This window comes from Sceloporus undulatus, chromosome 5 (assembly GCF_019175285.1).
Source record: "Sceloporus undulatus isolate JIND9_A2432 ecotype Alabama chromosome 5, SceUnd_v1.1, whole genome shotgun sequence".
NCBI classification, from domain to species: domain Eukaryota; kingdom Metazoa; phylum Chordata; class Lepidosauria; order Squamata; family Phrynosomatidae; genus Sceloporus; species Sceloporus undulatus.
Window position 1 is genome coordinate 116,979,540 of NC_056526.1, and position 14,071 is coordinate 116,993,610.

General features: G+C 41.8%; 2 protein-coding genes across 2 annotated transcripts in view; one reads left to right on the forward strand and one right to left on the reverse strand.

Moving 5' to 3' along the window:
- RPL9 (ribosomal protein L9) overlaps window positions 1-6,598 on the reverse strand; it is a 9,739-nt gene extending 3,141 nt beyond the window's left edge. Inside the window, exons 1-5 of the mRNA XM_042469092.1 lie at window positions 6,509-6,598; window positions 4,959-5,011; window positions 4,730-4,845; window positions 2,690-2,785; window positions 1,763-1,895 (exon numbers count right to left, since the gene is read on the reverse strand). Coding sequence (XP_042325026.1) covers window positions 1,763-1,895; window positions 2,690-2,785; window positions 4,730-4,845; window positions 4,959-5,004 — 391 coding nt within the window. The 5' untranslated portion in view covers window positions 5,005-5,011; window positions 6,509-6,598. The remainder of the gene's footprint in view (window positions 1-1,762; window positions 1,896-2,689; window positions 2,786-4,729; window positions 4,846-4,958; window positions 5,012-6,508) is intronic.
- A 43-nt stretch (window positions 6,599-6,641) lies between these two features.
- The window catches only part of LIAS (lipoic acid synthetase), a 12,066-nt gene continuing 4,636 nt past the window's right edge, over window positions 6,642-14,071 (forward strand). Inside the window, exons 1-6 of the mRNA XM_042469093.1 lie at window positions 6,642-6,825; window positions 9,887-10,059; window positions 10,808-10,901; window positions 11,919-11,999; window positions 13,317-13,473; window positions 14,019-14,071. The exon at window positions 14,019-14,071 is cut by the window's right edge and continues 1 nt beyond it. Of these exons, the coding sequence (XP_042325027.1) occupies window positions 6,775-6,825; window positions 9,887-10,059; window positions 10,808-10,901; window positions 11,919-11,999; window positions 13,317-13,473; window positions 14,019-14,071 (609 nt within the window). The 5' untranslated portion in view covers window positions 6,642-6,774. The remainder of the gene's footprint in view (window positions 6,826-9,886; window positions 10,060-10,807; window positions 10,902-11,918; window positions 12,000-13,316; window positions 13,474-14,018) is intronic.

Here is a 14,071-nt window from a genome sequence, read left to right on the forward strand (position 1 = left end):
CATCGGGGCATTAGGGGTATGCCTGCTGAAAAAGATATGTTTTTAGCTCCTTTTTAAATTGGTCAAGGGAGGAGGCCGAGCGGAGCTTGCCGGGAAGCAAGTTCCAGAGCTTAGGGGCCGAGATGGAAAAGGCCCTCTGTGCGGTGGTAGAATATCTAGCTTCTGGAAGTCTCAGCAGTTGCTTCCCGGCCGACCTGAGTGTGCGGGGTGGATTGTATGGAGAGAGGCGGTCCTCCAAGTACCCTGGGCCCAAGCCATTTAGGGCTTTATATGTAATAACCAACACCTTGTATTGCGCCCGGAAGCGAATGGGCAGCCAATGAAGATCTTTAAGCACAGGTGTTATATGGCTGGCCCTGGAGGATCCAGAGACCAGTCTGGCTGCCATGTTCTGAACCAGTTGTAGCTTCCGAGAGTGGTACAAGGGTTGCCCCATGTAGAGTGCATTACAGAAATCCAACCGAGAGGTCACCAGAGCATGTACCACTGTTTCAAGGTCCCCCCGGCCCAGGTAGGGTCGCAGCTGGCATATCAGCCGAAGCTGGTAACAGGTGCTCCTGACCGTCGCATCCACCTGAGATGTAAGGTGGAGCGACGAGTCAAGGAGCACCCCCAGACTGCGAACTGAGTCCTTCACGGGGAGCGTGATCCCGTTCAGGACAGGTGGACAAATAACCATCCCTGGGCCCGGGGAACCTATCACGAGCACTTCCGTTTTCTCTGGATTCAAACTGAGTCTGTTTTCCCTCATCCAGCCCATTACCGACTCCAGACAGGCATCCAGAGGAGAGATGCCATCCCTGGTCACTGCATCACTCAGACACACACAAAAATATATTTGGGTGTCATCAGTGTACTGATAACACCGCGCCCCGTGTCTCCGGATGATCTCTCCCAGCGGTTTCATGTAAATGTTAAATAGCATGGGGGACAGAATGGCCCCTTGAGGGACACCAGATGTAAGTGCCCTCTTATCGGAGCACAAGTCCCCCAGCTGCACCATCTGGAATCTGCCCAAGAGGTAGGAACGGAACCACTGGAGTGCAGTGCCCCCGATTCCTAACTCCCTCAGGCGTTCCAGAAGGATACCATGGTCAATGGTATCGAAAGCCGCTGAGTTGTCTAAGAGCACTAACAGGGACACGCTACCCCTGTCCACGCCCAGATGGAGATCATCGACCAGGGCGACCATGGCAGTCTCAACTCCATAGCCCGCCCGGAAGCCGGTTTGAAATGGGTCTAGATAATCAGTATCATCCAAGACCGATTGAAGTTGGACTTCTGGGGGTCTATAGCTTTCAAGAGATTCTCAAATGGGTTTGTGAACCAAAAGAGGTTAAGAATCACTCATCAACAAATATTAGATAATATTAGATGCAATCTATTCTTTCAGACTTTTGTTCATTTGAGCAGAGCTGCTCAAAATGATGGACCATGTACCAGTATGAATCTGCGAGCCATCAACTGCCAGATCACAACATGTTCTCGGGGGGGGGGGGGGGGGGGCAAAAATGTTAACAACATGGCACAACAGTCCCAGACACAGTGAAAAAAAATAGTTTGTCATCACAAATAGTTTGAGAAGCAATGCCCAGTGCATAACTAATTCACAAGAAAGCAGATTGTTAGACAAGACATTATAGGAGTCTATTAAAATATATGTGATTATCCCTTCCACCCATACACCCGACCCTGACTCCTGTTTCTTTCATATCTCAAGTTACATAATGAAATGAAAATTATTGCACTACTGGCTCCTTACCTGGCCTCATGCGTACCCGGCGGATAAACTTCTCCCCAAGAAAGTTACGGATTTCTACAAGCGAGCCATTCTCCTGTATAACTACATTGATGGGGAAGTGAGCATACACTGACCTCATCTTGTAACGAAAGCCCTGAAATCACACATATTTAAAACAAAACAGAAAGATTTTACCTATTTAAAAAATCAAAGCCCAGAACAGCATACTTGAAATATTGAGGTATCTCACCCCATATGGCTTACTTTTTTGAAGTACAGATATTTCTCAGTTAACAAAGCCTCTAACAAAGAAGACTGTTTTTACAGTCTTTTTACAAAAAACGTATAGCTAGACATTTTTTAGCCACATTGGTGGGATGAGAAATGGAGAAACAAAGACACCTGGTGTTGCATTGCAGCACTATGTGAGTATCAAAAATGCTTGAGGTGAGAAATAATGGGATTCTATTTTATCCAGTCTTAGTGTAGCCACGTCTGTCTGTCTGTCTGTTTGTTACTGACTATCTGTGTACAGCAAAACGGAAAAGAGGAAAGCAGAAAAGCCTGCCTCACCAGCACTCCCCATCATCTTAAAGAAGAATAGATTTATAGTTTTGGCCGCCAAAATTGAAATCATAAGAAAAATGGAGGCTGGGGAGAGAAAAAAAATAACCCCTGGAAGCTCTTAAAAATCTCTTAAGAGGTTTTTGTTTTCTTATGAACTGGTTGTTTCATCCCACATGTGCATAGCACTAATTTTGGATTTAAAAACTGTTAAAACATGTTGAGCTACCCTTCTTTTTTCTGGTGCAGGAATCTATCCCTATCCTTTCCATGTTATTTCCACCTCTTGTTTTTGTAAACTGAGGTGCATCTGTAATGGAGCTGAAAAGCTTCATGTGCAGTTTGTGTTTATCGTATTTTGAGCCATTTCATGTTAAGACTTACCAGAGTGACACCCTTGATCATGTTTTGAACATGACTGCAAATCGTGCGGACTGTTGCCAGCTCTTTTCTGTTACCCCACCATTTGTCAACGCGCAGCTATAAAAACATAAAAACACATCAAGTTGTTGATCTTTTAGTCTGCTCATTATACAACACCACACATTTATTGTGTCTTCATTTCACTTTTCAGACCAGGGTGTTTTCTTTCATTTCTATAGTCTTGGGGCAAGCTGTAAGATAATATTCCTATGTTTATCTCCTCAGCATCACTGATACAAAACATTCCCAAAACAAACACACAAATAGAGATCATACGTGATTAAATCATCAACATTACAGATAAACCAAGTACTGTTCTTGTATGACATCAACTTCTCTACACACACACACATACAATACCATCTTATTCTTGGGTGCACAAGAACAGCGTTAAGTAAACACCTTTTAGGGGATATATTTTAGGGTCCAAAGAGGTGTGCGCAGCCTATGGGCCACACTTTGCTGGCCCTGAAGGGATACTTATTTGGCGACAGTAAGGACAGGAGAAGATCTACTGACTCAAGAGGCTAGTTTATTCAGCTACAGACATGGTGTGCAACAATATGTTGAAATGTGAAGTCTTCAGGTTTTCAGCAAGGCCCTCTGTCAGGATTCTCCATTCAATTCCTCCTTAGTAAGTCAGCATTCCATGTTATGTGAACATCCACAGCCCTGGCTGGATTGTGTTTGGGTATTCCCTCCTTTACTTTTTCTCTATTTCTTGTACTTCTGTAAAAATCTGGATGGTAATAGTTTCTTTATGTGTGTGAACTGTGCAGGATTAGGATCAGACATTTGGGATTTAAAAATATATTTTTAAATACAGGATTTAAAAATATAATTCAAAGGTAGGACCCAGAGCTTGGCTAAAATCTACTTAGAATAAGTAGCATCACAACAATTAATCGGGGAGACAGATGGACTGACAGTCAAAGGAAAAGACAAACCCGTTATTTGTCACCACAGACTGGAGTGGGAATCATGTGGCCTTCCAGATGTTGTTGGAAGCATCAATAGCTACACTGTTTAAGCTTGACTGGGACTTGCGATCCAACATCTGGAGGAGTGAAAGATTCCCACCACCAACAACAGTAAAGGTAAAGATAATAAATGAAATATTGGAAATTGGTCTCTCTGACTGAAGGAGGATGGAATGGAATATCCCAGAAGTAAACAAGTTTCAGGCTGGGCTTAAAGTGGAATATGCATCGAGAAAGGTTAAAAGGTCTATATGCTTAGAAATACGAACCAGAATTGGTATGAACTTCAGCTTGTTTTGATGTTCTAACATGACTTATACATTGAAGCTGTAGCCCACTCAAAAAGAAAATACAGTAAAAACCTACAGACATGAAATATTTTGACACTTGGTGACACAAGACTACAACACAAGAATTTAAAGCCTTTAAATACAGTGACTGGTTAACAAAAAGTGTATTTCTAGTATGGTCAATACCAACTACTTTGAGTACTTTGCCATTTACTGCTCTAACTCTGAAACAGCCTTAGATCTTTTTGTCCCTGATGCAGAAAACAGGAACCATGGTTTGTGTTCCTGATTTTTTTCTCGCTGAACTACACACAGACAGAGGCATTTTCCCGCTGCAATTCCTTCCACCCAAGCACTCCAGATCCATATTTGAAGCACTGGCAAAGAATACTACTGAAGGGAGAGTCAGAAGTAAAAGCCACAAGAAGAGCAGAATTAAGTAACCCTCCGTTTGCTTTTATACTGCAAACTTCTGCACCCTGTTTGACACAAACCTGAGTCTACTGCATTGCGTCCGACAAACCTAAGACAGCCTCACTTTATAAGCAAATTGGAATCTGAAAACCTGACATACAGCCAATGCATTTCATTCCAGCAGAATGGGAAAAGCCACAATCACATACCTTTCCCATTCCTAGAAAAATGACATACATACTCAACAAAAGAATGGATGAATGCATTACTCCACCTTTGGGACAAATGTATTAATTCAACGTCTAGAAATCACTCACCTTCCTCCGTTTCTTTCCCAAAAGGGAGAGCTCCACATTGATATGGTTGAAGTCCCGTCGCAGGGTTCCTCTGGGGCCCTTGACAATAACTGTCCGCCCTTTCAGGGCAATATCAACTGGAGGGGAAAAACAACACTGTATGACACTGAGCAACAGGTAATACCAAGGGCTCTGGCATAGAAGTTAGTAAGTTTTAAAAAGAACAGACAATTAAGGATGATGTACATACCTTTCTCAGGGATGTCGACCGTCTGGTTGCTGAGAATGGTCTTCATTTTAAACCTGAACAAAAAAGCCACAATGAAGAGCTATATGCATATAACAAAAAATGCCTGGATTTCTATACTATTCAGAGGGCTACAAGTGACATGAAGCCATGATATAAAGTAGGAGGTCTTTTTTTTTTTTTTTTTGCACAAATCCAAGATGTATTGTCAAGACTGCACTGTGCCACACTTTCTTCACTGGCACCCATCACACAGATTTCTGTGTGACGCAACAGTTGCCATAATCACCCACAACAATATAAACCACTGACTGCAAGGACCATTTCTGTTACACACACTACCTTTTTTTCCCTTACAGTTCTTCCATCCTTAGTGATATCATCCTGGTATTACCTCAAAGAAGCAATACTAAGGCAGTCCAGAAAATAATCTGTTGGCTTGTTAAACCAGAATATATACATGGCCCTTTTGTTCACACAGAGGACATCCAAGTTCAATCGAATCACGAAACCTCTAGTCTCTTGGTTTGTACGTATCACGAAATAACTGCTGCCAACTATGCCACAATATGTGACTGCAGTTTTAATTTGGTGAGCAGAATTTCTCAAGTTAGACCCAAAAGGAGACTCTTGGTGTTGAATGGTTCCTAATTTAAATGCAATTAAATTTCAGTATTGCCATTCAATGTCATGGACAGTTTCAAAAGAGGACAAAATTATTACCACTGGTATTATTTATGTCCTCTTGCACTAAAATGACATGTTCTCTTAGCTGCCTTTGCACTTCATTGAAATTACAAGCGAGAGTCAATGTGGCGTAGTGGTTTGAGTACTGACCTCTGGAGATCAGGATTCAAATCCCAGGTGGGCCATGGAATCCCCTTGGGTGTCCTTGGGCAAGTCACACTCTCTCAGCCTCAAAGGATGACCAATACCAAACCTTCTCTGAAGTATCTTGCCAAGAAAACCCCATGATAGGATATGGCCTCAGAGTTGAGGCGTACGTTCAGGCGTACTAAAACAAATGACGACACTTGCCCATAGGGAAACATTGGGGGGGCATTTGCCCATAGGGAATCATTGGAGAACACTTGCCCATAGAGAAACACTGGGGAATAGTTGCCCATGGGGAATCATTGGAGAACACTTGCCCATAGAGAAGCATTGGGGGACATTTGCCCATAGGGAATCATTGGGGAACACTTGTTCATAGGGAAACATAGGAAACTTCCCCAATGTTTTCCTATGGGCAAATATTCCCCAGTGTTTCCCTATGGGCAAATATGATTGCAAATGGTACCGGTGGGTCAGTCCGCGCAGGCGCAGAAGGAAACAGGTCGCGCGCCGAGCTCCTTAGAGAAACGATAACGGGGGGGGGGAGTTCTTTCTAGACCTCTCCCTCCAGAGACCAACCGAACCCAGGCCCAATACTACGCCCGACGGCTCCACGGAGGCCCTCCGGTGGCCCTCGCGCGGTGCCCAAACCCCCCACAGCCCTCCGCTCCCAGGATGGAACTAGATTGAACCCTCCCCGGAGCCAAACCAGCCCTTACCTCTCCCTTCACAGAAAGGCGGAAAGGAAGAGCGTATTGCGTCATCACGTTTTTATATCCCAACGCGACGTCTCTCCCCCTCCTGATGACGCCACTAGGTAGCGCGCGAAGGCAGGCGAGACCAATCCATCGCGGAACAAAGCGGCTTGTCGCCAGTAACGCAGGGGAGGGAGAGGATTGCCGGGCTGCTCGATGGCTGAGGGGGAATAATTGAGCAGAGAAGAAGGTCAGAGCTGGTTGGAGAGAGGAGGAAGGGGACACAAAACATGGCGCTGCTGTCAGTGACGGTGAAGAGGCTGGCAAGGCTACGGAGGCCGGTGAGTGCCTCAAGGCTTTAAACCCAAACAAAGGAAGTAGTGCAAGAGACAGTTTGGGGGCAATGGAACTAAATATAGAGATAACTGATTGATGGCTATCCTATGAGGAATAGAGACCTGTGTTTGAATATCCAATGAGGGAGAAGGGATGTATAGGTTTAAGTTCATATGTAACCAGTGAAATGTGATTTGTAGTTTTCTTTGTTCAGAGTACTATAAAAGCGTGGTTCACTTTGAAACCTGGGCCCCCAGTACTTGGGATGTATTTCCTTCTTTGGATGCTGCAGCTAAATACACTATGTTTCCCTTTCTGGGTCTCCCTAGAAAATCTGGTTCTAATTCTGGCTTTTACATTAATCTATAGATGGAGCCACAGCAGTTAAAAGTGGGGTCAAAGTGGATTATATCTACAGTGTATACGCACTCGGCGTGGACATCATAAACGAATAATAACCAAACAATGCGCATGTAAGCCTTTACTCCAGTCTCCAGTTGAAAAGGAGGGAGATATTTTGTAAGAATTCGCAATCCCTTGCCTCCCCACTTTTTTGTTCCCAAATTGGGTGCCAGCCCTTAGGAGGCATCTGCTCTATAGAAATGATGATGCAGTTTGACATCACTTTTAAATGTAACCTCATCCTACAGAATCCTGGGATTTGTAGTTTTGTGAGGCACTCTTTAGGGAAGCCTAAAGGCCTTGTAAAACTACAAATCCCAGGATTCCATAGGATTGGGGTTAGAGCACCTAAAATGGCATCAGCATTATTTCTGCAGTGTAGATGCACCCTTAGTTCTGGTGCCTTTTGCTACTCAAATGACAGCAGTCCTGTGTTTTGAGCAGGAGCTCCTTACCTTTTTGGTAGTGTGTCATCTGCCATCTCTCAGGTTTTATGACCCACGCTCCCACAAGTGTTAAATCTTTAAAACATCCATATACAACATTGTACATAAAATTACAATCCCCCCCCATAAAAAAGAATTAAATATATTATGATTAAAAGGGTTTTCAGTCTATTAATAATAGCAATAGCATAACATGGGCAAGGCGGTAGTAATACATGGTGTGAGGGGTATCATTCTGTGGCTGTGGCCTACAGGAAGAGATCTATCTTGACATCTTTTTTGAAACTGTCTAAGTTGGTAATTTGACAGATCTCATCCGGCAGACCCTTCCACAAGATGGAAGCGGTTGTAGAAAAAGTCCTCTGGGAGGTTGCAGTTGGTCTGGTCTTTAAAGGCTGCAATAAGTTTCTCCCAGAGGACCTGACTGTGTGGAGCAGATTATATGGGAGTAGGTGATCCCTCAGATACATTGGGCCTAGGCCATGTAGGGCTTTAAAGATGATAACCAACACCTTGTACTGTGCCTGGAAACTAATAGGCAGCCAGTGGAGTGATTTTAGGATAGGTGTTATCTGGTCACTCCCTAGTTTTTCCAGTGACTATCCTGGCTGCCATGTTTTGTACTAGTTGGAGTTTCCAGACTAGGTACAAGGGTAGCCCCATGTAGAGCGCATTATAGAAATCGAGTCATAAAATTGATAGTGCATGTACTACAGTTTCTAGGTCCTTTACTTCTAGGAAAGGGCGCAGCTGGCGTATCAGCCGAAGCTGATAACAGGCACTCCTGACTGCCACATTCACCTGGTTTGTCATGTGAAGCGAGGAATCTAGGAGCACCCCCAGACTGTGAACACAGTCTTTTGAGGAGAGCGTGAACCCCTCTAGGACTGGAGGTTGCAACCCAATACCTGATTTGAGGGCCCCTACTGTACCTCTGTTTTGTCTGGATTCAGCTTGAGCTTGTTTTTCCTTATCCAGTCCATTACCGCTTCTTTAAATACATCTTACCTGTAAGTCACAATTTTGCTAGGCACTACCAAGGAACGTCTGAGAGGGAGAAATCACAGGCATAAGCCAAGATGAAGGATCCAGGAATATCGATTTTTAGTTCTTAGTTGTCACTCAGCGTCTAGTCCACCCAGCAGTAGAAGTAGGAAAAGATTGCCCAGTAATATGGGAAGACAGAGACTCCTTTGGCTCAGCTGTGGGACTAGCGCTTTTTATTTTCTTCCTCCTGGTTGTGATAAGAAAGAGCAACAATATCTGACACCACCACGTTAGTTGTAGTGTCAATAGCTGTATTCCAGCTAGCCTTTATATGAAAAAACCCCACTTTAAAACAGACAGCCACCATTTCTCTTTAGGACAGGGAGTAGTGAAAGATAAATTTAAAGGCCTGTGCTGAAAGAGACAAGTGGACATCCTGTAGAAGGCAGATCTACACATTCAGAGTCACCACTGAGCAGGCCAAACTATGGGCCTGAACAGACAGGCCTAAATAAATCTGTTTCGGGTCACTTTGGAGGTATGCTGTTTAAATGACACACACATCTTAAGAGGCCACAAGCTGTGCCAAAGCTGCGCTGTAGTCCTTAGGACTGGAGTGTGGCTTTGGCACAGCTTCCACCCTCTTAGGATGCATGTATCATTTAAATAGCATACTGCCAAAGTGACCCAAAGCAGCTTTATTTGAGCCTTTCTGTTCAGGCCCTATATTACTTTATAGGTAGAAGATTACAGGCAGGAGCATATAGGTGAAGGATGTTGATAAAGGTAATCATAGGTTCTTAATGATTCACACCTGTTTCTTAACTCTCCCACTTCCTTAAGCAGCTTCCCACATTACTGGGCAAGTTGCTCCAGAAACTGGAAGGAACTTGATAATAGACCTGTGAAGCAACTAGGTGAGACCTTTCTTGGAAAGGGGAATGACAGAGAAGCCTGTTGTCCAGAACCTGGACAACAGGGTTTCTTGCTTTGATCATGGCTTTTTGAACCAACATCTACAGTGGGAATGAGGACTGTGTGACCTTCAGATATTATTCAGTTGCAGCTCCCACCAGCCTTAGCCAGGATAACCAGTGAGGGATGATGGGAGTTGCAGTCCAGCAAACATGTGAAAGGTCATACAATCCCCTTTCCTGGTCTACAAACTAAGTGTTTGAATATAGCTTAGATTGTATTTAATATTTGAAGTAACACAGTTATCTTTTCCTAGGCGTTTGGAAGCAATGTACACAATCAGTCAAGACCATCAAGCTCATTGCCAGAAGAACAGAAGGAAAATTTTCAAACTAGACCTGATTTGCAAGACTTTGTGTCCGGGGAACTTTCAGACAAAACTAAATGGGCAGAATATAAAGGCAATTTAAAGCGTCAGAAAGGAGAAAGGTGAGGAAAATAACTAGATAACACTCCAGATATTAGAGTGATCTATGTATAATCATCTGCTGATTTATGCTGCTGACAAGGTTGACCCAAAGTTTCCCTCATCTGGATGCAATTTTATCTGTCATTTCCTTATCAAACTAAACAGACTGCAAATTTTTAAGAAAGCCTAATATTGATGTTTTTTGGGGAAAGGGAGGGAAATTGTGCATGTATCCAGCATTTCAGAATACATACATTATTTCATCTAGAAATTGGCAATATGAACTGCAAGAAAATACATTGAAACAAGTATTATTTTGTAAGGTTATACCGTCTCCGTTTAAGTTGTGGGTTACTATAAAATAGCCAAGAATGGTGAATTATCAGAAATCAACATAACTTCTTTGCACTGTTTGCAGTGCAACTGTCGAGTAAAAAGAGACACCAAGATCTGGTCTGATCTTGAAAGCTAAGCAGGGTCAGCTCTGGTTAGTACTTGGCTGGGAGACTGCTAGGTGCTGTAGGATATTTCAGAGGAGGCAAGTGGCAAAACCGCTTGTGAGTATTCCAGGCCAAAGAAAATACTATGAAATTCATGGGGTCACTGTAAATTGGCAGGTGAATTGAAGGTACATACGCACACATGCAAGAGAAGGAAGAATTAGAAAAGCAATTTATTTACTGAATAAATTAGCCATTGAAAGTAAATGTCTCAGATTAAGAAACAGATTAATTGTATGATGTTGCAAAATAAATACTATTTTTGTAGGTTGAGACTACCTCCATGGCTGAAAACTGAGATTCCAATTGGGAAAAATTATAACAGATTGAAGAACACATTGCGCAATTTAAATCTCCATACGGTAAATCTAATGCTTATTGAATTGCAGCTGATAGAAGTTACAAGAATCAACCTGTACATTTAAAAGGGTTTACCAAGAATCCATATTTATTCCAAGTGTTGGTAGCTCATTTCCTTAATGGTTAGCTTTACTATAGTCAATCATTCTTCTTCCCAAGCAATACTCTTATCTTTGCCAGTGCATCACAACCTGAACAGCCTGGAACTAGAAGAAGGCTGCATGAATATTCATTCTTCAGGATGGCATAGAAGTACATATGATGCTACTTCTGCAGAGTGCCTTTTGTGTTATGCATTTATGTAAGAACACATTTTCATCAGCCAACAGAACATAACAAGAAAGAATTATGCAAATTTCAAAGGGCAAATAATTCCATAATTACTTTTCTGTCAAGTCAGACCTCACCCACAGTTGACATATAGAGAAGGGCCTGCATGCCAGATCTTGGAATGCAAGCAGGCTGGGAGGTGGTAGTCCCTAAGGTATGTTTTATTCAAGCTGTTTAGGAACTTTAAAAAAAAAAACCCAAATACATTGATTTGTGCCCCCAAAGCAGATTAGTAAGCAGTGCAGATATCACTCTTGCATCCAGGAATCAGTATACTTTCCAAAAAATCATCAGAGGTGTATTTCAACAATCCAGTCTAGAGGTAGCAATGGATGGTGTCATCCCTGGTCTCCTTTTGGCAGCTGCTAAAAACATTTCTGTGCCATCAGGCTTTTTAAACTGATGAGAATTGGGCTTTTAAATGCTGTGCAAGTCAGAATAAAGTTTGTGTGCAGTTTTTAAATACATTTTACTTTTTTAAATACATAATTGTTTTTAACTTTTTAAAAATGTCTAATTGTTTTTTAAACTTTATACTTTTTGATGCTTTTGTGTCATGGGTTATGACATTTTGACCCTTTGAGTGTAGTCTTAGTTACCAACTGCAATAAATAATAATAAATATGATAGTAATATATAATTATAAAGGGAACGTATTACAGTGGTAATAACTGTTTCTTTAACCATAGGTATGTGAGGAAGCACGTTGTCCAAACATTGGAGAGTGCTGGGGTGGAGGTGAATATGCTACTGCTACAGCAACCATAATGGTAAGTGGACCACTTTACAATGAAATATTTTACAAGGAACAACAATATTTGGCTAAGTGATAATATAGGTTGAGCATCCCTTATCTGAAATACTTGGAAAAAGAAGACACAAGGATCTGTGAAATGGCAGCAGGCATGGATTCATATTGAGCACTATGCTTGGATTCTCATTTCACAGATCCTCAGTCTCTCTAGCCTTGCATCTTTTCCCCCATCAGCTACCTGCTTCCATCTTCAAGGTGGTGTTTTTGGCACTCCTGCTTGTTCATATTTCTCTAGCCTCACATTTCATTTGTTTGCTATTCATGTTGTGTATGAGAAGCGAGGCTGGAGAGAGACTGAGAATCTGAGAGGAGGGCCGCCATTGCTGCCTCAAAGGTGAAAGTAGGTGGTTGGCAGCAAAATGTTTGCATTTTTGGATTTCTGGATTAGGGATGTTCAGCCTACATAGTCAGACTTCTAAGGCTGGTTGTTGTGCTTTCTGAATATTAAGGCTGAAATTCCTAAGAAAAATTATCCCATAGTGCTCATGTTTAAATCAGGCAACTACGTGGGTTTAGAGAGGCTAAGAAATAGCATGCATGGCTAACATTTTATGATATGGGGCCTAAGGTATGTATAATATTACTGTAGGGAGAAACTACAGTTTCTCTGTGTAATCTTCCAATATATTTTCCAGAATGTCTTATCCTATATATATTGTACATCTGTTGTGTTATCATAAAAATCAGCCCTGGGAATGGAAATAAGCATTCTAACATTTTTATTGTTACCCTTCTAGGAGCACAATATAGGAACTGAAGTGCATTCAGCATAGTTTAGCTCACTATATTTGGGTTCCCAGCACTAGCTTGCATCATGCTAATAATATGAAAATTTAGGAAAGAATATGCAGTCTCAAACTATTTGTGTCCTGGTGCACTATCAACTATATTAGGAACTAGATGATCTGTGAGAATATAAAGGTGTTTGTTAGCTCTGTGCATTATAAGTTGCTCTATTTCTGAAACATGGAATTAATTCCTGTAAGAACCCAAGAAAATCCCTTTGGGTCTGATCTGGATCAGAACAAAGATCTATCTAGTTCAGTATCTTGTTTCCCATAGTGTTCAAAGAGATACCTATGCGGAAATTTAAAAAACCCAGAACATAAGGGCAATAGCCCTATCTTTCTCCACTTGTTCTCTTGGTATTCAGAGGCATGGTGTCTCTGGTCCTGATTTCATCTGCTGGCTTACTATCAATAGTTTATTCTGTATTATAATCATGCAGTGTTTTTCAAATTGTTACTAAAAAGACTCTTTATTCCCATTTTAGCTGATGGGAGATACGTGTACAAGAGGCTGTCGATTCTGTTCAGTCAAAACAGCAAAAAGTCCTCCTCCATTAGATCCCAATGAACCATATAATACAGCAAAAGCAATAGGCGAATGGGGGTTGGATTATGTTGTATTGACCTCTGTGGACAGAGATGGTACGTTTATATTTCTTTCCTAAAGGGTGTGTGTCTCTCTGTGTGTGTATTTGTTGTTGGCCTGCAAGTCATTTCTGACTTATGATGACCCTAACACTGGTGAACCTATCACAGGGTTTTCTTGGTAAGATTTGTTCAGCCATGGTTTGTTCTTGCCTTTCTCTGAGTATGAGGGTGTCATCCAGTGGATTTTCATGGCCAAGTGGGGATTCAAACTCTGGTCTCCAAAGTCATAATCGAAAATTCAAATCAAGACACTATGTTGGCTTTTGGATGTGTGTGTGTGTGTGTGTGTGTTTATATGTTGTTTATGTGAGCTTTTAAAGCATATCTAAGGTATCTGTACACCATATATATCACTTGCAGTTCTTTATTTACATATAATAAATGTTTCTCACATAATTGATGCAGTTAGAAAATACGATAAAAGTTTGTTACAGCAGTATGAATGAAATGTAAAAACATGTTTGCTCACAATGTCAAGAAATCTTTGTGAAAATGGAAACTTGTTCTACAACAAAATAATTTCTGTCTACTTTTTAAAGATCTCCCTGATGGTGGAGCAGCTCACTTTGCAAAGACTGTTTCGCACTTAAAG